The sequence below is a fragment of the Peromyscus maniculatus genome, chromosome 13, assembly GCF_049852395.1.
Source record: "Peromyscus maniculatus bairdii isolate BWxNUB_F1_BW_parent chromosome 13, HU_Pman_BW_mat_3.1, whole genome shotgun sequence".
NCBI classification, from domain to species: domain Eukaryota; kingdom Metazoa; phylum Chordata; class Mammalia; order Rodentia; family Cricetidae; genus Peromyscus; species Peromyscus maniculatus.
In genome coordinates this window covers 64,746,251-64,772,896 of record NC_134864.1, presented here as the reverse complement: position 1 = coordinate 64,772,896, position 26,646 = coordinate 64,746,251, and the positions used below count along the sequence as shown (strand labels likewise).

General features: G+C 47.5%; 1 protein-coding gene and 1 pseudogene across 10 annotated transcripts in view; one reads left to right on the top strand and one right to left on the bottom strand.

The window, feature by feature from the left end:
- Positions 1 to 26,646, top strand: part of Myo1b (myosin IB) — a 179,955-nt gene that overhangs the window by 22,983 nt on the left and 130,326 nt on the right. For all 10 annotated transcript variants that reach the window (XM_076550420.1, XM_076550422.1, XM_076550418.1 and 7 more), the window contains exon 2: positions 11,032 to 11,175. In XM_076550420.1, the coding sequence (XP_076406535.1) occupies positions 11,041 to 11,175 (135 nt within the window). In that variant the 5' untranslated portion in view covers positions 11,032 to 11,040. The remainder of the gene's footprint in view (positions 1 to 11,031; positions 11,176 to 26,646) is intronic.
- Positions 18,972 to 20,517, bottom strand: LOC102923678 (shugoshin 1 pseudogene; annotated as a pseudogene).

Genomic DNA, 26,646 nt, shown 5'->3' with positions numbered 1-26,646 from the left:
TATTGACATGACTCAGCAGACCTACCTCTGGGGAATGACGGGACGCTGGCTGCACTTCCTCCTGGGTGAGTGTGTTCATTACTCTCCTGCTGTCACAGAATAACTGGCCAGGGCAGCTGAAGGAAGGGAGGGCTTACCTTGGCTCACGTTCTGTCATGGAGAAGTCATGACCCGGATGATGAGGTCGCAGGGCGTCCCGCACCCACAGTCAGGAAGCAGAGAGCGATGGAGGCTGGTGCTCAGCTCACTGTGTCTTGAACCCCAACTCTTGAAGGGTGCCACTCACACGTAGGGTGTGGCTTTCCATCTGATGAAACCAATCTAGAAACTCCCTCTCAGACACTTCCAGAAGTTCCAGAATCTTGTTCTTTGGCCACCGAGACTAACCAAGACTAAAGGTAGAACTCACGGGAGGCCTTTTGCATGAGGAGACTCTTAAGTAGTTACCTGGACATTCTTGCCAATAGACAGGGTGGGAGAGCGTGGGAGCTCTCAGGGTCAAAAGAGGAAAAGCATATTGGGGAGGGGAGGAAGCCACATCTAGTGAGTTTCATCTCTGCTAATTTGTGTGCACCTTGCTCCCGTTCTGAGTTTGGGGATCAGCAATTGGAATGAATTCTCTTGGGTTCCAGCCTGAGTCTGTGAGTTGCAAAGCCTGGGATGGATGTACTGGTAGGGATCTGGGGCCCTTTATTGTCCCAGGTGTGCCTAACCCACAGCCTGTGGCCCTGGATAGCTATGAATGTGACCCAACACAGAATAGTAAACTCATTTAAACGTTACTAGATCCCCCCCCCCCACACACACACACAATTTCTTTTTGGTAACTTAATTTTACTGTTCCCGACCTTGAACTTTGTAAATGACATCCTGTTGTAATATCAACAGGTCCCACGGCAGGTAAACTATTTCTGCAAGACTTGTGTAAGTCACAGAGAGACTTCTTACCTCCTGGTTGCTGTGAAGAGCTTGGCACTTTAGGACTTAGATCAAAAGGTGTGTGCCTAAAGCAGGGCCCTGGGATCTAGGGTTTCTCTGTTGGAAGGTTTTGCCTGGGACGTGAGGCCTGACTTCTTGCTCTAGGCTGAGCTTTCCTCTTCAATCAGGAGATGTGTGGCCAGTCATCTAAAAAGTCTTCACTGTTGTTACAGCAGCTACTTTTTTATTTTTAACCTCAAGCATCCTCCTAATTAGTCTAGATGATATGTTTATCACAATCACTCTCCACAGCTGGAAACAGCCTCCCAAGCCCCCATCTCCTTACGAATCGCAAGGTCTCCAGCACTGTTTCCCAGCCCCACACGGCCTGTCTGGGGTCGTTGTCGAGTGGACATCAGCTCCGAGGCAGCTGTGGTTGGTAAAGCTCAGGTGGAAAGCAGCCTTGACATCGGTCTGTGGTGATTCTCCTCCCACTTCTGGCTTTGCAGAAACAGTGGCAGGAGGGGAGTTAACCCTTAGATAACCATAATGTCACAACCCTTACTCTTTTTTTTTTTTTTTTTTGGTTTTTTGAGACAGGGTTTCTCTGTGTAGCTTTGCGCCTGTCCTGGAACTCACTTGGTAGTCCAGGCTGGCCTCGAACTCACAGAGATCCGCCTGGCTCTGCCTCCCGAGTGCTGGGATTAAAGGCGTGCGCCACCACCGCCCGGCATCACAACCCTTACTCTTACACAGGGCTTTCAGCTTGGTGGTTACGTTCATGGCGTATGGGCTTACATTGGTAGTTATCTGTTTCCTCTCGTTTCTTTTTTCTTTTAAATTTTATTTATTTATTTTATGTGCATTGTTGTTTTTGCCTGTGTGTGTCTCTGTGAAATCTTGGAGTTACAGACAGTTGTGAGCTGCCATGTGAGTGCTGGGGATTGAACCTGGGTCTGAAAGAGCAGTCAGTGCTCCCAACCACTGAGCCATCTCTCCAGCCCCCCCCCCCCTAAAATTTTTTTTTCCCTTCTAATGTGCACATTTGTCTGTGTGAGGGTGTTGAATCCCCTGGAACTGGAGTTACAGGCAGTTGTGAGCTGCCACATGGGTACGGGAAATTGAACCTGGGCCCTCTGGAAGAGCAGCCAATGCTCTCAGCCACTGAATCTACTTTCATTTCTTGTTCATATTTATTTGATCTTCACTGCGTGTTAATTCAATGTCCTTTGTGTTGTCCATCCAGAGTTAGAACACTGTGGAAACTGCCCTGAGGCCCTGCCCGTTTCTTCCCTAGCCCAGGAGTCTAAAGAAAGCCCTCCAACGGGCCACCCCTTAGTCCTAGCAGAAGGCTTTAGAGAGAGGACTCCTTCCCTGTGTCTTGGCTTTAACAGTGAAATAAGACTGGAAAGTCAGCAAACTGTAATCCGCGGCATCAGTGCAGCGGACAGACACCGCCCCGCACATCAGCTTGGCAGGTGTGTTGGCGGGAGTGAAGATTAGCACCGTCGGAACCTCGTCACAGGTGTGTGTCAGCCCTGTCTCACAGGCAGTGTGCAGCAGACGTCACCCCGCCGTGTGTGGCCCACCAAACCTGGCTCCTTTGAGAGCTGCGCTGCCTGAGTAAATTGCCCTAGAGAATTCAGTTTCCGTTCTGTTTGCCCTTCAGATGCCAAATCCTGAACACGTGTCGTGTGTTTCAGGTACGACTTCAAGATGTCCTTGTGTGCCATTGGGGGTTCTCAGGGGGTCTGGGCCAGGAGGGTAAGGTGATGATGAGCGTTTGGGGTTGAATAATGCTGTACCGCTTTGATTGACTCTCCACACCACAGCCTGTGTGCTAGCCACCTCTTTGTCTCTCTGTCTCTCTCTGTCTCTGTCTCTCTCATTTTTTGGAGACATGTTTTCTCTGTGTAGCCCAGGCTGGCCTGAAACTCAGAGATCCACTTGCCTCTGCCTCCCGAGTGCTGGGGCTAAAGGCGTGCGCCACCACTGCCCGGCTAGTTGGACCTTTCTGCGTTGAGAATGCCAGAGCCTCCCTTCTTCAGGGGCAGAGCAGGGAAGCTCACTAACAGCGGTGAGGGGGGATGTGGGTGTGTCACAGTGCCTGGGCTGCTGTGGCACACCATAGTCAGTGGCTTGAGTGACATGTGTATTTCTTGTAGCCCTGGAAGCTGGGAAGCTCAGCATTGGTTCCTGCTGGTTCCTCTTGCTTCCTTCTTGGTGTCTCCTCAGATTTATATCTTTTATAAAGACCTGGATCCCATCATGCTCTTCCTGATGGCCTCTATCTGACGTTGTTGTTTTTCAAAGGCTGCAGGGTTGGAGGACAGAGCTTCAGATGGGAGAACACAAGCTTTCAATCCCTAGCTTGCTTGGAGCGAGCTACCTTGGATCACTGACTTCTCATACCAGCTTAAATCAGGCTGAATTTTAAGTCAAGAAACCCAGCTGGACCTCTTGAGGCTCACAGCTGGAACTGGCCCTGGCATCTTAAGCTTTTCTCTCTGTTCCATGTGATCTCTCATCAGACTTCGTGTCTCCCTTCAGAAGGGTGGCCTTTGCAAGGCTCCCCTAAAGGAAACCTTGTTCTCAGCAGCTCCACAGATTTCCACCCCCATACTTGCAGCCCCTTGACTGTGGTTTGTGTGTTCTGGTCCCAGGTCCGTGGGAGCTGGCATTGTTCGGGCCAGTGTATGGCATGGCCCAGTTAGCTGGGGCCTGGTTGAAGGTGCTTGCTGTTGGACGCCTTGCCATGCTTTGTATTGTGTGGGGTTTGGCCTAGAGTGGAGGCTCCTCAAGAAGAGGAAGGCAGGAGTTATAAGGCCCTGGGTCCTCTGCCAAGAGATCTTTTCTTTTCGAAGTAAAATATATGTAAATGAAATTTATGAGTTTAGCTTTTTGTAAAAATTTTACTAAATTAAGGATTTAGGCCAAAACAAGCATATTGATTTTTTTTTCTTTTTGTTCGTCTGCATTTTCTCTTTTTTTTTCTATAGTGGGCACACACTTCTCTTAGTCATTTAAGAGGCCATTTGAAATGTCAAAAGTGGACCGTTTGGGTTGGTAAGGTGGCTGTGGGCGGAAGCTTTGGCCACTAACTCTGACGATCTGAGCTCCATTCCTGGGACCCACACGGTCACAGGGGAGAGCAGACTCCCCCAGGTTGTCCTCTGACCTCTGCACGTGTGACCTGGCGTTCGTACACGCACACTAAATAAATGTAATTAAAAGTGGGGTCTTCTGTTGCTGCTCTTGCTGGGCTCTGTCTCGGGGGAGTGGTGTGGGGGACGGGCGCCCCTAACCGTTGGTCACGCAACACTGGCATCTCAGCAGGATTCGGTCCTGTCCATGTTGGCGGAACTGGACGAAATGGGCATGTAATCTCCATCCCCCAGTGGTACTTGGTGCCGTTTTCAAAGACCGAGGAAGGAATTCCAGGTGTTCCCAGCGCATGGCTCCTGCCAGGCTCTGAACCACGTGGCAGTTTTTGGTTTGCCTCTTGCTTTGGTTTTGCCATGAGGATTTGCTGAGAGTTATTTTGTTCGTGATTTTTTTTGTCATATTGTCCCAGTTTCCTTCCTTAAATGTGTTTTGCATGTCATCCTCAAAAGCGTTGGTGACTTCACTGGAGCTCTGTGCTGTGTTTCCTGTTCTGTCGTTGGTATTGTGACTCTTTTGGAGACATCCTCAGGGTGGCTTGAAGCTGCCCTCATTCTCCTGCCTCCTGACTGTGACCAGGCTTCCACATGTGATGGTGGCCGCTGTGAGAATGCCCGCGGCCACGTGACCCAGCTGTCAGTCATCGCTTGCATTCCTGATTTCTGTTCGTATTTGATTGGATGCTTGCCACATGCAAGGGACAGTGCCGTAGACTTTGGGGGAACACCAAGGAACAAGCCATGGTTCCTGACTGAAGGCTGATTTTGTAGAAAAGGCGCCGTCAGCGAAGAGGACCACTTTGTGTGGAGACTAATGACTGGGACTGGAGTCAGTGAAAGCAGCTGGCACTGTTAGCAAGTCCCCCATAGCTCCTGCCTGTGGAGCACCCTCCTAAGGATGCTCCAGTAGACAAGTTTTAAATGAGCTGCTCTTTCAGTTAGATAACATCTGTGTTTCCCTACTCATAACTTGGTTTTGACTTCGAGGTAGCGACTTAATAATATTCTCGGGGGTTGGGGATCTAGCTCAGTGGTAGGGGCCCTGGGTTCGGTCCTCAGCTCCAAAAGAAAAAAAAAAATTCTTGTTACCCATTGAGATGTCAGCTCTGATACGTTCATGCTCTTCCAAGTGCAGAAGTGTTTCCGCTTGAGGTGTTAACTGTTGCTGGTCTGGGCTACTCTGTAAGAACTTCAGTTCATTGTGGGGGCCAATAAGATGAGCATTATTTCTGCCTCGCCTCCGTTTCTTGTTAATCGTTACTATCGAGTATCAGTTTGAAATAGCTTCCCGCATTATTGCTTTGACATTGATGGCATGCTCATGGACTTCACGTGTTCTTGTGTCGCTGTGTGTGCGGCCGACAGGAGGGAGGGCCGTCTTCGTATGTCCCAGTGTTCCCAGTTACAGCGTGTGTCGTGGTAGGGAGCTCGTCATGGGAGGTAATCCATGATGGGGTGGACGGCTTGGTTGCCATGTTAGGTTACCGTGGTCATGGATGCTTTGGGATAGCTTATGCTGCGTACTCTTTGCCTTTGAAGGCAGTTTGAGACGAAGCTTTCAGCATGTTTTACTGTGTTTTGTGCTTTCTAGGTTTCCGGTAGACACACTAGTTTCGCTAAGAAAGCAGGAGTCATTTGGAGGTGCTCACGAGGAGAGCAGGTCGGGAGGAGCAGTTGCTCCGTGGACGTGGACGTGGCTGTGAAGAGCCACGGAGTCACCTGGCGTGGGCTAGTCAGGGCCTCTGCCTCCTGTGGCCCCTCAGATGGCTCCCCCAGTCATTGTGTTGTGTAGACGGGCTTTCATCAAGTTAGGAAGGAAGGTTAGGTTTCATAAGACAGTAGAACCTATCAGTGGTTTGGTACTGTGTATGAGGTGTGTGCAGTTTACGTCAGCCGAGGATTTGGTTTGAAGGCGGTGCACACTCAGAATTGCAGGGAGGTCACGAGATGAACAAGGAAGCAAGGACAGGCCAGGGCTGGTCCACAGGGCTGCCATGTGCCAGGGGCCATGCCACAGGGCTGCCATGCCACAGGGGCCATGCCGCAGGGGCCATGCCGCAGGGCTGCCATGCTGCAGGGGCCACGTGGTCCTCACGTGGCTGTGTGTGGCTAAGTGTAGCCCTGGCCCTTGGCCGTCCTCACCCCCAGCTCAGTTAGATTGAGGGGCACGAGCAGTGTTCCCATCTCCTGCTGTGTTGGGATGGGGATCTACCAGAAACTGTAGCTCCCCACTAAAGCCTGTAGCTGGGAACTCCCTATATCACCTGGGACCAGGACCGAGTACCCAGCAGTGCCTGCAAGACCAGGGTCCACTGTGGGCCTCAGCTGTTCCACAGACGCTTTGTTTTGGGTGGATTTTTGTTTGTTGTTTGAGATAGGGTCCTTGTTAGGGCAGGAAATACCTGGCTTCACGTATGCCTTTTCATACCTATATGTAGGAAAATAAAATGCTCCAGGCAAAATTATGTATGCTCTCCCTTGTGTGACTAAAAAAAGTGGCCGCCCACTGTTCTCAGAGGTCTCTTTTGTGCATCTGTCTTACATGGCCTCCTCCGAGTGAGCACTGGGGAGGAGACTTTGTGAGGCTTGCATTCTTAAGCAGTTCTTCTGAGTTAGACGTCTCCAGGGCTGGTTGCCGGTAAGGGGTCAAGCAATCATACGTCACTATCAGCAAGTTTGGCACTGTTGTTCTTTAAAAATGTAGCTGTTTTTTCAGGTTGACTTGCTTCCATGGACTAGTAACACACACTGAAAATACTGCCAAGCCTTAGGAACCTGACCTTAGTCTCTGTCTCCTGGCTTTGGTTCCTTCCCTGAGGAGAGCTGTCAGTCTTGGTTGACTGTAGAAGAAACAGAGTGTGGTGATACCGTCCAGATTCTACCTCTTTGCAGTGGGAGGGCCTATTCCCTTCTCAGGCACTAGAAACCCAACAGTTGGCTCTGGCTGGACTGCTGCAGGCACAGTGACCCCTCTGAATAGATCTTTCCTTGCTGGCTTTTCAGACAGGCCAGTGTCATGCACATATGGCTTGGCATTCTGAATTTTCTGAATTCAAAAGTCTCTAGTGCTGCAGGTCTGAGGTCTGAGTCCCCAAGGCCTGTCTCGGCCAGCGGCTCTAGTAATAGATATTAAATATGATCTTGCTGGCCTAAGATGCACAGTCCCCTTGTCCTCTACCTCGCATGCATGCCCTAGCTCAGCTAGTTCAAGCCTCCGCTTCTGACAGTCCACCCCTGGCACCAGTTTCTTGGATTCAACGTAAGATACTTTCTGGTGCAAATAGTTGAAGATTCAACTCCATGTACTTCAACAATAAAGAGAACGAAGGCGCTCATATCACAGAAACCTTGAGAAATGAGGTGCTGGGGACCTTACGTGCAGTTTGATCCAGAGGCTTGTGATGTCATTAGGATTCCATCACTACTCATTTTCAATAACTTTCCTGGCTTGTCTCCTCCATGCACCATTTCCTTCCGGGGCTAGCCTTTTTGATGAGAGAAGGGGGTCATTGAGCCATCCCAAGTGTCACATCTGCAAGTCAGTCCGTCCGAGGTGGACAGAATTGCGGTGCTAACATTCCAGCCAGAGTCAGATTTAGACTTGACCCTGAATCAGTCACAGCAACTAGGAGGTGATGAGCTAGTGTTGTGTTGGTTGGTTTAATGTACGTATGATACATGCTAATACCTGGAGGGTAGGATAGAGCAATGTAGACTCCTGTGGGAGCTTTTTTGGGAATGGGGACTACACATACACACACACACACCTTTTTGTTTGATTCGCTCACACATATTTGTGTATCACACAAAAAGTATTCCTCGTGCCCTACGTGCATTCTCATTTTCCTTTATAAACCCATGGAAATTCTTTTGATGGTTTAGGGAAACATTGAGTTAGCAGATGCTTCTGAAATTTGTTTCCATAGTTAGTCATAGCTCTGTCAAAGAAAAAAAAAGTTAAATTTTTTTCTTGCTGGAGCAAATATACCAGATGTTTTTATTAAGATCCCAAAGCAAGCTCAACCTATGCTAGAGGTGATGGTTCTAATACACTCAAGTCAGCATGGTAAGCAGCAGTTCATTGGTAAGGAGGTGTGGAAGTACTCCCACCGTATTCCCCGCATCTTCTTTTTACTCTTAATGATGGAAGCCATCATGAGGTCATGTTCTCAAATGCCTAGATGCTAAAATGACTAACTGTGCTCATGACTAAATGAATCTTACATTAACTTTTCAGTTTGGATTGTTTTATTGGCATACTGTATTTTTGCAAAAATTGCGTTTCCAAATTGTTATCAGTTTTTTGAATCGATTTGTACCTGCGTCATATTAGGAAGTTAGGCTAGAATGTGAAAACTGGATGACTGAACTCCTTGAACCTTGTGGTTGTAGAGAGGGGTGTAGCCGGCTTAGTTATGGTGGCGACAGGTTGGGCTGCCTAATTACGGTTACCTGCAGCCAGCAGCTGGTGGTGTTGTCTTTCCAGCTGCTTCTATAAATAGACTCCATCCAGAAATCCACCCGGGGCAGAGTTCCCGTTCAGCCACTCCAGTTCTGTAAATTGCTGGTTCAAGGTGGTTATTTCTGAAGCCTTCTCAAGTCGACTTCTCCCTTAATCCCTAATCCCTCTTCTCTCACGGCCAAATTAGACGTAATGCGTTTACAAACCCAGAGTGTTTTTGGCACCGCCGGAGTCTGAGAACTGGCAATCTGATTTAAGTGTTAATTGATTTTGACAGAGTTGGGTGCTCACGTCCTTCCCTGGACTGTCTCCTGGCTTCCGCTCAATCGCTAGAAGTGGCAGGCACCTCCTACCTGCTCCAGTCCCTTCTGAACTGGAGCCTGACCTACCTCAGTGCTGGAGCCGGTCCTTGTTCTGTGGTTGGTGGTTTAGGTGGTGCTCGGGACTCCAGGAGTGGTTGCCACGAAACTAAAGCATGTATCAGTAAAACAAGTAGTTTCTTTTCTCTTGAGTCTTAAATACTTACTCAACTCGTATGTATTGGAGAAAGTCTTGGTTCTTTCTTAGTCCTGTTTTTGGCTTTCCAGGGACTTCCTTCCTTCCTTCCTTCCTTCCTTCCTTCCTTCCTTCCTTCCTTCCTTCCTTCCTTCCTTCCTTCCTTCCTTCTTTCCTTCCTTCCTTCCTCCCTCCTTTCCTCCCTTCCTCCCTCCCTCCTTTCCTCCCTCCCTCCCTCCCTCCCTCCCTCCCTCCCTCCCTCCCTCCCTCTTTCCCTCCCTCCCTCCCTCCCTCCCTCCCTCCCTCCCTCCCTCCCTCCCTCCCTCCCTTCCTTCCTTCCTTCTTTCCGTCTTTTCTGTGTCTTGATGTCATTTAAACTTGATTTGGGACTGGAAACACTCAGTAGAATGAGCAGTGAGTTTATCTGATAAGGGCAAGGTGACAAATGTGTGTACTTATATAACGGATGTTCCACACCCTCTTCCTTTGTAAGGCATTGGGAGGAACTTCAGTCCTCTTGACAGCACAGAGGTTGGGGGCTTGGTTGGCTCAGCTCTCCTCTTGGATGGCACCCTGTCTACAGGGTGTAGAATGCTGCTGCTGTTACAGGGCGCCTCTGTTTCCTCAGGGCAGTGTTCCCCGCTGAGCCAAAGGAGAAATGGTATTTGGGTCTAGTCATTGTGAGTTACATTGGTTTGGCTGTTAGGATGGCTAGTCAAGATGAACATCGAGACTATGGAGAGTCCCATGGGCTGTTACGTTGGGTAGGCAGCCTCCGTTTACTGGTGGGTTATGTAAATAATGAAACCTCTTCCCGTAGCTATGGTGTCTTAAATAGCAATGGAATTCTTTTTTCTGTTTGTTTTTGAGACAGAGCCTCTCTATGTAGCCCTGGCTGTCCTGGAGCTTGCTCTGTAGCCCAGGCTGGCCTCGAACTCACAAAGATCCACCTGGCTGTGCCTCCCGAATGCTGGGATCAGCGCGTGCGCCACTGTGCTGGGCATGCTATGGGGTTCTTCAACACCACATGCAAAACACTTGCATGTGATCACAGCAAGCTGAGCTTCAACTTTTCTTCTCATTAAAAAGCAAACAAACATTTATTTACTTTTGTGTATGTGTAGGTGACCTGTTGAGCATGTGCTATGGTGAGGAGATCCCATGATAACTTTTTTTTCTCCTGAGATCCTGGGAAATGAACTCAGATCGTCAGGCCGATGATGGCACATTCCTTTACCCACTGAGTGTCTTGCTGGCCCAGTTTCCTCATAGAAAATTTTAAAGTTGATATGTTTGGGGTGGGTACATACATGCCATGGTATGTGCACACAGAAGTCGGAGGAGACAGTGCAGGAGCTGGTTCTCTCCTCCCACCGTGTGAGTTCTGGGCATTGAACCCGGGTTCACAGGCTGGGTGACACGTGCCTTCACCCACTCAACCTTCCCCAGATCGCTTGTGTCGACGTGGAGTTAGCAGTGCCCCCAGTGGAGTTATTGTGAGGGTGGAGCTCGTTACTGCATATAGAGCTCTTTGGTATGGTGAGCAGTGTCACCCGCACCATTTAAAACACAGTCCCTTGGGACAGTGCATTGTAAATGGATCTTGGAAAGCCGAGGCCTGCCCTCCTCGAGGAAGCAGGTTCGTGTACCGCCTAGTCTGACATTGCAAGGGCTGGGGCCCGGGTGGCTTGAAGTTTGGGAAAGGGATTCTGCTAGGGTTGTGCCAGTTTTGGCCGGTGACAGAGATGACATAAGGTAACGGGGACTTGGGCTTCCTGTCGGCACTTTTGGTCAGTGGACTTTGCCCGGGAGGATGGACTGGGAAGGAGGTTCACCTGGCAGCAGGTTGGCATCATGGCAACTTCAGCAAGGGGGATTGTGGGGAGGGAGATGGTGACATTTTCTGTGGCAGGTGGGTGCCATTTCTCCAGCAGCACAGAGAGCCCACCTGAAAGAGTTTTGCTCGTTGAATTGACCCCTTCCCCTCTCTTCCAGCCGGAGACCATGGCCAAAATGGAGGTGAAGTCCTCGCTTCTGGACAACATGATTGGCGTGGGAGATATGGTTCTCTTGGAGCCGCTCAGTGAGGAGACGTTCATCGACAACCTCAAGAAGCGCTTCGATCACAATGAGATATATGTGAGTGCGTGGAGGCCCTGTGGCTTTTAGATTCTGGGTTTTTGTGGCAGAGCTGGATTTTCTACGTCACACTTTGCTTTTTGTTTCTAAGCCTGTCAGAGGCATGTATTTTATATACTGAGTTTTTTTAATTAATTAATTTTTATTTTATGTGGATTGGTGTTTTATCATAGGTGTTGGGTCCCCTGGAAATGGAATTACAGATGGTTGTGAGCTGTCATGTGGGTGCTGGGAATTAAACGCAGGACCTCTGGAAGAGCAGTCAGTGCTCTTAACCCCTGAGCCATCTCTCCAGCCCCCTCAGAGAGTTTTGAGTGTTTGCCAGATTGGCGTAGGCGTCACACTGGTGAACCAAGTCTTTCCCAATGGCGTTGAAACATCACCTGTGTGCGAGATATTGTATGCCAGTGTGGTGTTTCTGTCCTGCCCTCTGGTGTTTCTGTTCTGTCCCACGTGGGTGCGGACAGTGCTGAGACCCATTGGCATCTTGAATGCCTTCAGAAGATTAGAAAACTCTGATCACTTAGAAGCTGTTCACCAAAACATGGCAGTGAGATACCAGGAAAGACCCGACCTTCCTGATCCTGTCCATAGAGAGACTGCAGTGGGCGGCTGGGTCAGCACATGTTTCCGGGAGGCTGGAGTTAGCACGATTGCTCTAAGTATAATGGCATGTACGAAAATGCAGCGATGTACACACATCCGATGGTAGACAAGCCACGTGTTTTAAAGATTCCTTAAAAGGGACTTCACAGTGTTACTGTGTTAAGTTCTCCACATGGGTTTAAAACACAAGTTAAAAAATAGATTTCTCTTCAGCCCTTGCATGTGTGGACAGAAAGGTGTGGTGTGAATTCAACCAATGAACTAGGGTATTGATTTTCTATGACAGCGTCTGTAGATGGGACACAGGTAGTGTTGACAGATTTTTTTGCTTTGCTTCTGAGCTCTTTTGTAGCTTGAGTTTTCCTGCCTTGCCCACAGTCAGGACAAATCTCTGTCACCCACCAGTCCCACAGCCGCTCAGACCCAACCAAGTAAACACAGAGACTTATATTGCTTACAAACTGTATGGCTGTGGCAGGCTTCTTGCTAACTGTTCTTATATCTTAAATTAACCCATTTCCATAAATCTATGCCTTGCCATGTGGCTCGTGGCTTACCGGTGACTTCACATGCTGCTGGTCATGGCAGTGGCTGGCGCTGTCTCCTTCTGCCTTCCTGTTCTTTTCTCCTCTCTGTTAGTCCCGCCTATACTTCCTGCCTAGCCACTGGCCAATCAATGTTTTATTTATTGACCAATCAGAGCAATTTGACATACAGACCATCCCACAGCACTCTTTCCTTTAAAAAATGTGCCTCTGGCCGGGCGGTGGTGGCGCACGCCTTTAATCCCAGCACTCGGGAGGCAGAGCCAGGTGGATCTTTGTGAGTTCGAGGCCAGCCTGGTCTACAGAGCGAGATCCAGGAAAGGCGCAAAGCTACACAGAGAAACCCTGTCTCGAAAAACCAAAAAAAAAAAAAAAAAAAAAAAAAAAAAATGTGCCTCTGTGCATGGAAATGAACCATAGTATTGGCGCGTGCACCATTTTCTTTATCAATGTGGGGAGGAAATAGAGATCAATAAGAGGAGAGACATAAAGGTGATAACTAGAAAAGCTTTGGCTTTCGTAGAAGAAACTAAAATTGATATGGAGTCATAAGCAGCATTATTTTTTTGTCACGTAGCTTTTCCTGTCTATGTAGCCAACACTCAGGCCAGTTGGGCCTCTGTAATGTAGTATCTTGTAGATGACGCGAGTTTATTTCTCGTAATTCTAGAAAGTCCAAGAGGAAAGGGCCAGCAGATTCAGAGTCCAGAACCTGCTTTCTGATTGATTGCTGCTGCTGCTGCTCTGCATCCTCCCAGGAGGAGGTGGGAAGCTCCATAGGGCCCACCGATTAACTACATTCTTGTGGCTTCAGCAGTGACTTGTTCACTTCCCAGAGACTTCACCTCCAAACCATCTCAAGCCCTCAGACCACAGCACTCAGTGTAGCTTAAGGGCAGCGCTGAGCGATTAATGTCTTCATCATCCAGAAGTTGAATACTTAACTTCCTTGATTGGTACTGTCGGAAGCTGGGAGAAGTTTCACAGTCATGGGAGACTTTTGAGTCCTGCTTTTAGGATGTCACTTTGATAACTGGATGCTAATCCGAGCAGTAGTTCCAGTTCAGGGTTGACCTGAAATGGTGATCCAGACGGGAATTGAATGCTGCTGCAGGGCAGGGAAATGGCATTGTTTGTTGTGATGTCACCTCCCCTCCCAGTGTACAGTACCGAGTCCAGGTGGGAAAGCTTGGCGGTGCTGCAGCTTTAGTTGAAAGTAGGTCTGATAGCAAATGAAAGATGGCATTTACACATTGGTCTCTGAGATGCAGATAGGCGGAATCAATTATATCCTAACTAAGGTTGCTGGTCATTTTTCTTTTTGGCTCTAAGCAACGCAATTCACTTTTAGATGAATGGAAAACAGGAGAGAAGGGCATTATGTGCATCTGAATACCTGATTTGTTGTGGCCACTAAAAATAAAACAGTCCCCCTCTTAACAAGATGCCAAATGTTAACATTCATGGAGCCTTTAGCAGACAAAATGTCTGGGTTTCATCTCTACATAATTTTATTTTCTAGACTATTTCTGGAATGCCCTTTCTGGTTGTGAGACGAAAGTAGAAAATTGCCTTTAGCTTGTGGATATTGACATCAATGAATGCTTTCCATGGTGCTCGATGGCTACTCTTCTCATGAGATGTGTGCCTTCCTGCTGCGCCTTTAAACACGCGTCATGTGGGATGACAAAGCAGTCCCTATTTTCAGTGGAAAAAAAAAGCAGGTTCCAGAATAACACATGTAGCATGATCCTGCTGTTTGACACGGGAGTGGATTTATGAGTGTGTCTATGTTGCATTCGTATGTACGTAGAGAAGGGCCTGCTGAGTGCCGTGGTGGAGTGCTGTGGACACAGGGGAGAGTCGCTGTTAGATCTCTGTTTTGTAGTGCTTAAGTTAAGCATATATTGCTTTTGTAATAAAGGATATAAGAACGGCATGATAGGTGTGGTCATGATTCCCAGCCTTGGATGCCATGGACCCAACCCCAGGAGACCTGTTTCTGGCTCTGATTTTGATGATATTCTTGCTTTTACTACAGAATTGTTTGGCCTGCACGAAGCGTGGTCCTGTCTCAGGACAGAAGATGCTGTTGAGATCTGTTGTGTGCTCATCTGGCTTAGCTGTGTCCCTCAGGCGGCCATTGGGATGATCCGTCCTATAAGCATGCTCACGTTGCGTGGACAAGGGGGCAGTGGCCAGAAGGTTGGCCTAGACTTGTAAACTCTTGGTGTGTCCGTAGTGTGAACCGTTTCCTGTGGGGTCTAGTCCTAGGTTGGGGAACTCTTGTTTCCCATCCTCCTGTCCGTTTCCCTTTCAGCCCCCCCCCCCCCCCCCCCCCCCCCGCCCCATCTGAACAGACAACAGGGAGAGTCTGCTCTGACCGGGCCGCCTGAGAGGTGGCTTTGCTCTGCATGTGAGTCGCTCCAGAGTGCTCACAAACTCTAGCATTCTGAGTCTTCGGCAAGCTGACTCCGAGGTGAGAGAGGGGATGAGAACCCAGCCAGATCCGGGCCAGCAACTTAGCAAGAGCCAAAGAGAGATGGGTGCTGAGAGAGCCCGAAGGTAACCACGGAGCGGCCATGGTGATGTTGCTGCCATGTAAAGAGATGTGCCCCGCGGGAGCATTTGCCAAGAGTGTTAGGTGCGTGTGCACACGATGGTGTGCGTCCCCGATTGTGAGCTTATGATGTCAGAAAAGGGCGAATAGATTTTTTTTCGGAGCATCTAGGACAGAATTGACTCTAGTCATGCAGCCAAGTTCCACCAGCATCTTGCTTCCAGAGTAACTCAAGGTTTTGCTGTGTCACGCGTGGGTTTGTTTGGATGTAGCACACTCCTTGCAGCCCTTTGAGTGAAATGCATGCTGCAAGAAGATCTTCTGAAGGGGGTGAACACACTTGTTTAAGTGGCAACATGCTGGTTCGTGTCTAAGGGCCCAGTAAGCATCAGTGTTTGGGACTGGTCCAGCTGTCCTTCCCAGCAAGGGCTTTGGGCTTGTGTGGTGGGAGACAGTGGAGGATCAGGTGAGGGGAGGCCGTGGGGAGAACTGGACGGGCGAGTTAGAAGCATGTGGGGTCAGAGGCTGTTTTTCCGCCCTCTTGACAGAGTTCAGATCAAGCTGGGACCAGCTGCAGGCCGTGCCTTTTCGTCTCTCAGTGTGGGCTCAGTGGCTGGGAAATGCTTGGTGTGACATTCCCAAGCTCTGCTGTTCTGTGTTCTCTCTGCCCTTTGTCAGCCCTTCCGGCCTCCCACCCCCACCCTGGGGCAAGCTTGCCGCAGAAGGGCAGGTTTCACGTGGGCTCTACTGTGATGGAGGGAGAGGCAGGCCTGAGGTCAGACAGTTCTGTTTTTTAGGGTGACTGGTCAGGACTGTGGTTCTGTCCAGGAAGAGGAGAACTGCAATTTAGGTAAGAATTAGGAGGGCAGATTTGGAAAGTAAAGAACCAAGGTGTCTGTCTGCTGATGGAAGTATTTTTGGTGTCCAGCAGTAAATTTAGTTTTGTTTTCTGTCTGAATTGTCAGGTTGGAGGATCATCTATATGTAGAGGTCTGAACTAGCCCAGTTTCCAGATCTTATGTTAAACTAATTGCACTTGTAAAAGTGACAGCCTCGAAAATCTAGTACAAATTGCCTTAATTTTTAGAAATTCTGGAGCTAGGGATCCCATACTTTCGTAACACTCAACTATCAAGTGCTGGATACTTGGTTAGTTTACAAAAGTATTGCAAAAATTATACTGGTCTACATTTGTACATCTTGAAATTTCCCAAGCACTTTTCCGTAGCACAAATCCTAATTGGTCTTATTAATGAAAACCTGGAGTCAGATATCAGGGTGAAAGCTGAAAGATCAGAGATGCAGAGCAGCCAGCCACTGGAAAGACTTCTTAGCTCTAGGAATCCTCAGCCTGAAGGAGAGAGACCTGAGCTCCTGTCTCCTCCCACCTTATATTCCTCCCTCCATCCAGCCATATCACTTCCTGTCTCCACCTCCCTGGTACTGGGATTAAAGTCATGAGATCCCAAGTGCTGGGATCAAAGATGTGTGCCACCACTGCCTGGCTGTTTCTCTTTAGACTGGATCAGTCTTGTGTAGCCCAGGCTGGCCTTGAACTCACAGAGATCCGTCTGCCTCTGTCTCCTGAGTGCTGGGATTAAAGGTGTGTGCTGCTACTGCCTGGCCTCTATGGCTAACTCGTGGATTAGCTCCACACTCTGATCTTCAGGCAAGCTGTATTTGTTAGATCACAAACAAAATATCACTACACTTTTCATTCACACACAGGATGGTTCACACTGTGTGGATCTAACATATGTTTCTCGGGTACTTATATTTGCCATACATGATTTGTCTCCTTTTGTTACAAGACAACTTGAGTTTCTCACCCTCTCACTGTGTGTGTGTGTGTGTGTGTGTGTGTGTGTGTGTGTGTGTGCGCGTGCGCATGTGTGCATGCATCAGGAGTGCTCACTGTGTGTGTGTGTGTGTGTGCGCGCATGCACGCGTGCACATTGGGAGTGCTCACTGTGCATCAGGAGTGCTCACTGTGTGTGTGTGTGCATCAGGAGTGCCCACTGTGTATCAGGAGTGCTCATTGTGTGTGTGTGTGTGCATCAGGAGTGCTCACTGTGTGTGTGTGCATTGGGAGTGCTCACTGTGTGTGTGCATCGGGAGTGCTCACTGTGTGTGTGTGTGTGTGTGTGTGTGTGTGTGTGTGTGTGTGTGCATCGGGAGTGCTCATTGTGCATCAGGAGTGCTCACTGTGTATCAGGGGTGCTCACTGTGTATTGGGAGTGCTCACTGTGTGTGTGTGTGTGTGTGTGTGTGTGTGTGTGTGTGTGTGTGAGAGTGACTTAGTTCAGGGTATTTCCAGACTGGGCTGAATGAGAATCTGAAATTTGAACCTTTCATTTGTTAGCAGAGCTCAGAGCTGGCACTCAAAGTCCAGCTGAATGTTGTTCTTATTACCTAACTGTTCTCTTGGTTTTTATAATTTCAGAATCTCTCTTTTAAACTCTTTAATTTTTCTTTTTTTAAACAAAAGCGATATGCTTTTGAAAAGCACTTCAGGCAGCATAGGCCATGTAACCTGAAAGTGTAGTTTCTTTGTGCCTGGTTTCCAGAAGTGATGCTGGCTGCTCTGGTTCAGAGTCTTCCAGACTGTTTGTTTAAGGAAGGATGCCGTTTTTGTTCTAGAGTTAGAACCATGCGGTTGTCTTTCCTCAGAGATTCCAGACCCAGCGAGGCTTGAGTGGACAGGATTAGTCTTCAGTGCCACTTCTGCTTCTGCCTGGACCAGTGGGAAGGGGGGAGGAGAACCCAGATCTGGTCTCATGCAATGCTTGGACCACAGCGTGTGGGAGGGGCTGACTCCCAGAAAAGGTGGAGAGCAGATTGTGCATGCATTTGGGAGTCTGGAGTGGAGACACAACATCTGAAGGTCAGATAGCGCTGTGGACTGTCCATGGAATGTTGTGTCTGATTTGTGAGGACAGGCTGTCTCTGGCACACTTTATGAAGACAGTCAGTTTTGATGATAATGCGTTAGTTTGTAACCTGTGCAAACCTTCATAAAACCTTTGATAACTGGAAGATCTCTGCCACGTTGATGTGATTGGTCTGTTATCTTCAGGTTTTTTTTTTTTCTTCTTCTTTCATAGCCAGGCTTCATTGTTCTTAAAAAATGGACCACTTACAGTGATTTAAGTTTAAGGAAATATATACACACCCATAGAAGTTCAACTTTCTGAACTGGACTATTTACATTTTGTACAGAGACCAAACCAGAAACCCTTACTATTCACATATATATACTAGTGGACTTCTGACAACATGAAGAGTTAGCCTGAGGTATAGCTGGAGTTATCTCCAGTCCTGCTGGGGCCCACTGCCTCTCAGACCCAAGTAAACACACAGAGACTTATATTACTTATAAACTGCTTGGCCGTGGCAGGCTTCTTGCTATCTGTTCTTATATCTTAAATTAACCCATTTCTATTAATCTATAAGTTTGGATTGTGGCTTACCAGTACCTTACATCTTTCTTCTCATGGTGGTGGCCACTGGCAGCATCTCCTGACTCAGCCTTCCACTTCCCAGAATTCTCTTCTCTGCTTGTCCTGCCTATACTTCCTGCCTGGTTACTGACCAGTCAGCCTTTTATTTATTAACCAATCAGAGCAACAATTCACAGCATACAGAAAGACATCCCCAGCACTGAGGTCCATGACATGTTGATTCTAAAGAATGACATCACACACACCGAGAATTCACAACAGTTATTTTGTCCCAGAACCAAAACCATCAATTCTCTTTGTCGTGATTCCATATATATTTTACCCAAAGAACCAGTATGAGAGCAGAATAAGGGATTCTCAGCAACTGATGGTATGTCTTACTGTGATGTCAAGGATTTATGAAAGATTTGTATCCTATCTGTACTTCTTGTCAACTCTGTAATTCCCCCTGCTTAAGGAAGAAAGTAAAGATGCTGGAAAATTTTAGATGTTGGTAGCAATTATTACAAAGTATAGATCCACGGGACATCCTGATAAGGGATGGTGCTGCCCACTGCACACTGTCTCACGGAGTCTACTGGGTAAAAGAGAAGGATCATCTTCGACAGCATCCAACAAAAGGCGTTACTGTGCTCGCTTTGCAGTTCTTTTAGGACGTCTCATATCCTTTTCCTGCTTGAAAATAGGAGAATTCAAGAAACGCAAGTCTGTGAAAGGGTGTCCACTTCTTACCTTTGAAGCGAGGGTCGGCTCTTCGTAGTTTGTGATGGTGGTGTACCTGAGCTTAGGCAGAGGCACTCCGGGCTGTCTTCATTCCTTTTTGGAGACAGAGAAAGTTTCCTGATTTTCACTACAGGGTGCCCCAGGATATTGGTGACATCCTTTAGTCTATGACCAGGTGACTCTTGATTCTTGGGTGGGATACCGTAGGAGTTCTGGTTGGGGGAGCCTTCTCTCTATCTTTTTTACCTGTGTACTGGAGTCCTCTTTTAGGCCGAAGCCTGGTGACTCTGTCTGACTCTGGTGTGGTCTTCCAAGTGCTTGTAAGGAGGCAGGTAGAGGTCATCAGACTCATCCTCAGAGGCATTCAGTTCGAAAGCACTCTCTTCCAAGTCCCTGCTGTTGATTTCTCCACTGCAGCCATTGCTCATTTTTTGTCGGAAAGGGGAGAGGTGAACACACTCTTCGAGATTAAAATCATAAGTGTCGCTGGAACCAGTAGAGGCATTCAGTTTTGTGGGGTGTAAAGTCTGCTTATCTTTGCTTTTGTTGTCCTTACACCTCAAGGAGGGTTTTGATTTGCATCTCTGGTTGGCTCTTCTTTTTCGTGCACATCTATGCATACTTTTCATTTGTTCAGGTTTAGATGGTAAAATGACTTCTTTTGTTTTGGCATTCTTTTCTGGGCACGTCAGTCTAGGGGATAAGTTTATTTGGTCCGTGTTCCACAGACAAACATTCTGTGCTACACTTTCAAGTTTGTGCAGAGTTACAGTTGGGTCTCTACACCCACTTCTTCTAACTTCCGAACACTGTCCCGCCCAATGACTGGCTTCACAATCCTCCAAAGCAGTGGAGCAACTTACATTACTAAAATCTTTAAGTGGCGACGGAAAGACACAGTTCTAGGTAAGACATCATCAGTAGATTCGACTTTACCCGAATCAAAATCAGTCCTCAGTGTGTCTGGAGGAACAGTGGGACTTGGTTCTTTGGTTTGGAATAGCCAGTCATTTTCTTCAATAGCAATTTGCTGAAAGGTCTTCGCAGACAAGTCCCCGATGGTGTTGTCACTACTGGAGACCACTTCTGAGGGACATCCTGTCTGGCTCTGATCAGTTTCTCCACTTGGTTGGGAAGTTAGCTTCTGTTTCACAGTGTATAGCTGACATGCAAGGTAGTAACATTCTCTTCCCAGCTGTAGGGTGATATCTTGGGCTTCTCTCACTTTGGATTTTTCATTTTCCAAAGCCAAAACTAACAACCTGTTGTTCTGTTGGTAATTTTTCAGCAGTGTAGAAGTGTTAGTGGGTACTTGGCATGGTGCGGCAATAAAGGACTTGTGTTTGCCAATCTCTGCCAAGTTTTTATTCCTTTTCTCTTTCATTTGCTTCTTAATGTCTTCCAGACTGTCTTGAAAGGACTTTTTCTGACACCTTCCCTTAATCATCTTTGTCTTGGCCGCTCAAGTCCTGGCGAGCTTGTTCCCGTTGTCTTCAGTCCTAGACAGTTATTTCAAGTTGTAGGTCCTATATTGTTCTTGAAATATCTGTGTAATATTTAGAATCATTGAACTCAAGTGTTCTGGTCAAAGCCACACGAGTTAGAGTTGGAGGACATGAGGCCATCAGAAAAAAGGGCCTCTTTTAGAAGCAGTGTGATGGCCTGTCCCTGCCACATTTATCTCTGAGACCTGGGAAAGGTCCATAAACTCCTTGAATACTTTATGCCCTTTATGGCTTAGTTCATTTAATTCCTAGAGAGTCTTGTGTGCTGTAACATTTTCATGTTATGTGTGAGAAAATAAGCTCAGACAGGCTGAGTGTCTGTTCCATGGTCACACAGTGGGTATGAGATGGAGCTGGATTTATGTCCAGGAAATTTAATGTCAGAGTTCATGTGCGAATGACGCTTCTGTTGACTTTATATGAACACCAAATGACCCCACTAATAGGAGAGCCTGTTTAGTTTGCAAAGTGATTGAATATGATACTGAAGTTTGTATAGGCTTTGGAAGTAGGTGGCCTCAAAATGACCTAGCTGAAAAATGGAAATGATAGTCAGAGCTCTGGCCATGTGTTGAGGGAGCAGTCAGTGGTACATTGACATGAGCTTGTTGAACTTAGATTCTCAAGTCATAGTTATCATGACATGATCCTCATAAACCCAAGCAAAGAGAATCAACCAGGAAGATAACCAAGTTGCTCTCCCGACCCCCTTCAAACAAACAAACAAACAAACAAACAAAAAAACAAAAGCCAAGCACAGAAGATCTTGAGGAAAGTGTTGTCCACCATATTAAGTGGACAGCAAGTGATTGACAGCTCCTCATGGTCCTCCTTCATGAGCACAAGGTAGAAGAAGCTGGTTGGCTCTGGGCACATGGGGCCAGTTCAGCGAACACGGAGGTCTTCCTTCATCTGCAGAGCAGATAGATTTTAATGGGGAATCTCATTTTTAAAGAGAAGTTATTTTGTTTTTTGAACTCTGTCCTGGGATGGGTGGAGGGTGAGATACGACATGGCATCTTGGAAAAGATCTGGGCTTTGAGCAGACAGAACAAACTTTGAGATCTTAGTAACTCACAGACATCAGTGCTTTTGACAGAAACTGCGTTCTTTCATCCATCAAGTGGATATTTTGGTACTCACCTTACTGAGGTTCTAGTCTGAAGACTGCCACATAGTAGGAGTGGAATATTTTGGAGGTGGTGTGGCTGTGTTTGGTACTGGGGAGCCCGGAATGACTTTCCTTTAATGTTTTAGAATTTGGGATTTTTTTTTTTTTTTTTTATTAGATTTCCATTTTCTTCTGCTGTAACTGAACACTGGGGATTTTGTTTTATGCTTTTTTTTTTTTTTTTTTTTTAAATACTAAGTCGTATCTGACAAATGACTCTGGTGGCTGGTGGTTCAGACCTCATGGTGCTGTTGTCCTGGTGAGGGTTCCTGACTCTGTCACAGGGTGGAGAGATAGAATAGGTGTGACTGCAAATGCAGAGCTGATCACACGTGAGACAGGAAGGGGCAGGACTCCAGGGCCAGGCGGTACTTTTTGTAACAACCCTCTCCAGGTTGTGAACCCTCTCTCATCCTGTGAAAACTACCTTAGTCACTTCACAGGGTAGTGGCCCACCTCTTAAAGGTTCCCCCAGCCTGACCACCACATATGGGGTAAAGTAGTTTCCGGTATGCAGATTGGGGGTCACACTCCAGCCAGGCAAAGTAGGTTTCTCTGTCCCACCCTGTCTCTTGCTCTTGTCTTCACTGTACAGATTTCATTTTTGCTGTCTCTCTGTTTCCAGTTAGCCACATCATCCTATTTTCAGGACTTGTGGCAAGTAGGGAACCTGACAGCTCAGGGCCACACTGTACCCGAGCGAAGAGTTTTATTGGGTTGGAGAACAGTATGTATATATTTGGAAAATTCCTGCCTCCTTTCAGAATCTGCCTCGGCGATGATATAGCAGTGTTGTGATGTCCTGCTCCAAATTAAAGGCAGCCTGGGGCGATATTTTTAGCTGGTATTTAAGCGTGGCAGGGAACTCATATATAGTTCTCTAATTTATAGTCTGAGATGACTGACAGCCCAGGAATGAAGGATTATAATATGATGGCAGGGTAGGAGTGTCTCAGGCTAGACCAGCAGGCCTGGATGTCGTCTGTGGCCGCCGTTTGCAGGCCTCTTAGTTTATTTGTGGACATCTGGTCTGAGGACGAGGACAGTGACTTAAGGCACTAGATAAAATAATCAGCAGTGATGGGTTCTGTTTTCAAATTGAGAAATACTGGAAAAATAAAAACAACAAGCAAGATGGGGTGTGGCGAGGTCAGGAGGGGTCCTGAGGGCCCTGGGGAAGCAGGCTTTCTGGGAGTCTTTGAAGCTGACTGGGTGCTGTGAGTGGAGGAAACAGCTCAGAAGAAGCAAGAATGGGCAGCGAGCTGGGCGCATAACCAGTCTCTCGTGCCCTAATTTTCTCTAGCATCACCATAGGCGTTTATGGGGCTGTGGGTAAACTGGGTGTGTGCAGACCAATTCGTGACCTTGATGTGAGTCTGTCTACCACTGATGGGAGACTTGGGGTACATTATTTCAGCCTGTGCCTCCAGTTTCTCCACTTGTAAAAATAGGATATTATTAGTGTTGTGTGTGTGTGTGTGTGTGTGTGTGTGTGTAATACTTAATGCATATAAGCAACACACACACACACACACACACACACACACACCACAGATACATACACCAGATTGCATTTGTTACAAGTACCAGAAAGGTATTGACACATCACGTGTTCTTGACCTCACGTTTAGAATTTTGACTTACACCATTTTGCACACTTTTGAATGGTGTAAACAACAACCAAAGCATTTGCTAGACCACACTGTGTCTTCTAATAAAGCCCCAAAGTCAAAGGATCTCTTCAAGAGAATTGGGGAAGTCTTGCAGGTGTCCATCTAATAGCAGTGTGATTCATAATAGTTTGTGTCTTGTGATCAAATTCCCAGGATCCAAGACCCAAGAGGAGAGGGGATTCCTCCTGTGAAGTGAATGACTCTTGTTCTGAGGATTCAAGGGCTTGGTTTATGATGTCATCTTAGTATCAGCTTCATTAGACCTACCATCTCACGTGGCATCTGGTCACTCAGCCACTTCCTGTATACAAAGCCAATTTTGTAAAAGTCTTCATGACTTTGGCATTATTGGACTGGGTGAATTTAGCCGAGGTCTAAGGGTTGGAGTCCTGACTTGGCTGTTGCACAGTGGTCAGTAGATTCCAGTAGAGCCATGTGGAATTTATACCACCGTGATGGGTGCTGTTTATGGAATGCTTGCTGTGGGCTTGGTGCTTGGCTATGTAATCTCACTCAGCACTCAGATCTTCACGGGGGAATTAGTAACAGTCCCTCTGTATACACGAGGAAACTGGGGCAGGGAGAAGCTAAAAATGTGCCCAGCTTTACACAAAACTGAAGACTCACCAGAAAACTTGGAGCCACGGTTTATAGAACATTCCAAACAGATCTAAAGCATAACCAGCGGGGTATGACGGGGAGTCTGAGCTGAGGGCTCAGATACTGACTGCTGGGGTGGGTTCCCCGGGAAGCACTTTCGTCATCGGACCCCTCTGCCGCACAGACTGTGATTTCAGAGCTGCTCTTGCACTGCCTGCCTTGAAACTCATGACTCTACAGTCCCCCCAACCCCCTCCCTCCTCCCTTCCCCATCCTTCCTCTCTTCCCCTCTCTCCTCCCTCCCTTTCCCATCCCTCTTCCCTTCCCCATCCCTCCTCTCTTCCCCATCCTTCCTCTCTTCCCCTCCCTCCTCCCTCCCTTCCCCATCCCTCTTCCTCCCCCCCCCTTTCTGTAGCCGAATTTCTAAACGGTCTTATTAATAAAACTCGGGAGCCAGATATTAAGGTGAACGCTGAAAGATCAGAGAAGCAGAACAAGCCACAGCTAACCTCACCCCGCCAATTCCTCAGCTGATCCTGTTTCCTCAGACTGGAATCCTCTGAGTCCTCATCCGAATAGATCTCAGCTGAACTGCCGCTAAAAGCCTAAAAGCTTAACCAGCTCTAGTTCCTGGTCCTCACACCTTAAATACCTTTCTGCTTTCTGCCACCACTTCCTGGGATTAAAGGCGTGAGTTACCATGCCTGGCTGTTTCCAGTGTGGCTTTGAACTCACAGAGATCCAGATGGATCTCTGCCTCTGGAATACTAGGATTAAAGGTGTGTGTGTCACCATTTTCTAGCCTCTGTATCTAGTGGCTGTCTGTTCTCTGACCCCAGATAAGTTTATTAGGGTGCACAATATTTGGGGGAACACAATATCACCACATTTCCCCTTTTTTGTCTAAAATAAAAAAAGGTTATGGTCAAGAATTACATTAACAATGTCCAGTCCATTAACATTTGACAGATTCAGACAAAAAATTTTCATTACTTATCCTATGTAAAACAAGTAGTTCCTTTTTAAAAAGTAGATTCAATAATCAACCTTTTTAATCTTATCACCCTTCCCCCTCCCCCCTCCCTTCTCCATCCCTCCTCCTTTTCCAGTCCTTTCTCTCTTCCCCATCCTCCCTCCCATCCCTCCTCCCTTCCTCCTCCTTCCCCCCTCCCCTCCTCCCTTCCTCCCTTTCCTTTCCCCACCTCCCCTGCTGAGGATGTGATCCCAGTCCTAATTATTGGTTGGGTGGCTTGACTGGAGGGAAGCCATGCTCGTCCCTGTCCTGGAAAGGTGCCTTTCCGCTCTAATCTGAAGGGCTCCCTTGCGTGGGTGTGCTGCCGCCCATTTATCCATTCACTGCCAATGCACACTTGGGTTGCTTCCTTCTGATGCTGCTGTGAACAAGGTACACAGGTGTCCCTATCAGTGCCTGCTTTAGAAGTAAGTTAGGGGACCCCTAACTTAGCTGATGAGAGGGGCGGGAGTGTGTGTGTGTGTGTGTGTGTGTGTGTGTGTGTGTGTGTGTGTGTTAACTGCTACCTAAAACTGAAATCTCAGATGCCATTCCTTAGTTCTGCTTTTCCAAAGCCAGCTTCCTCTTGAAGCCCTGCTGTGATTTCTGCCTTCCAGGGACCTTCCTCTGTCCAGAGCTCAAACACTCATTTAGACAGTTGCAGAGCGTCTGGTCATCTCCTTGGTGTCCGGAGTGGTCAGCTTTGCTTTTTCCCCATTTAGGATAGGGTTTAGCCATGTATCCCAGGCTGGCCTTGAACTCCAGTTCTTTATATAGTCCAGGCTTGCCTTAAACTTTCAAGCTGGGATTTAGGCTCGAGTCACAAGAGTGGTGAGCTCTGACACCTTGTTTTCCTGTGTAGAAGACTGGTCTCAGCTACGTTATCAGAGCCTCGGATGTATAGACTGTGGGGGAATTTTTTTATATTTGACACCGTGTTTCAAATAAAACTGGCTCTTAATAAATGTGTTGCCAGTTTATGTGACAGTCAGTTACATCAGTTTGTGTATGCAGTTCTGTGATGGGCTGCTTTTACCGGAGTCCGGGCCTGTCCTGGCTTTGAACCATTCTAGCTTCAGAGGTGAGTGTAACGTGGCTTGGAGACTTGTACTCAGAGGGCTCCCCATCTTCCCTAACAGATTTTGAAGCCACTTTAGATTACACAGCACACCAGATTTTAAGTAAATTTTGTCTGTTAGTTGACAGTTTCCTGATGTATTTCTCTGATGCTGAGATGATTGTCATAATTATTTTTTTTTTCTGTTGAGATGAAAATGTTTTTCTTGAAGACCCCTTTTCTTTTTTCCTTCTGTTCGTTTCTGGTAGTATAAAGCCCTTCAGCATCCATCATCCGGATGGTCCACTGGGAGGCTTCTCCCCAAGAGAGGAGTACTTCCTTGTACAATGGTTGAAGATTTATTCCAGGGCTCCTGGGGTTAGAGTTGTGGGGCTGTGTAACCTGAGGGAGACAGCTGATTCGTGGCTCCTCACCCGGATATATTTCTGCCGTCTAATGTGCCACGTCACTGTCCTCCATGCTTGTGACCATTAAGATAAGAATCTGTGACCATGTCCTGTGTCTTCACTGGTAGCTCAACTGAAAGGTACTTAAGTG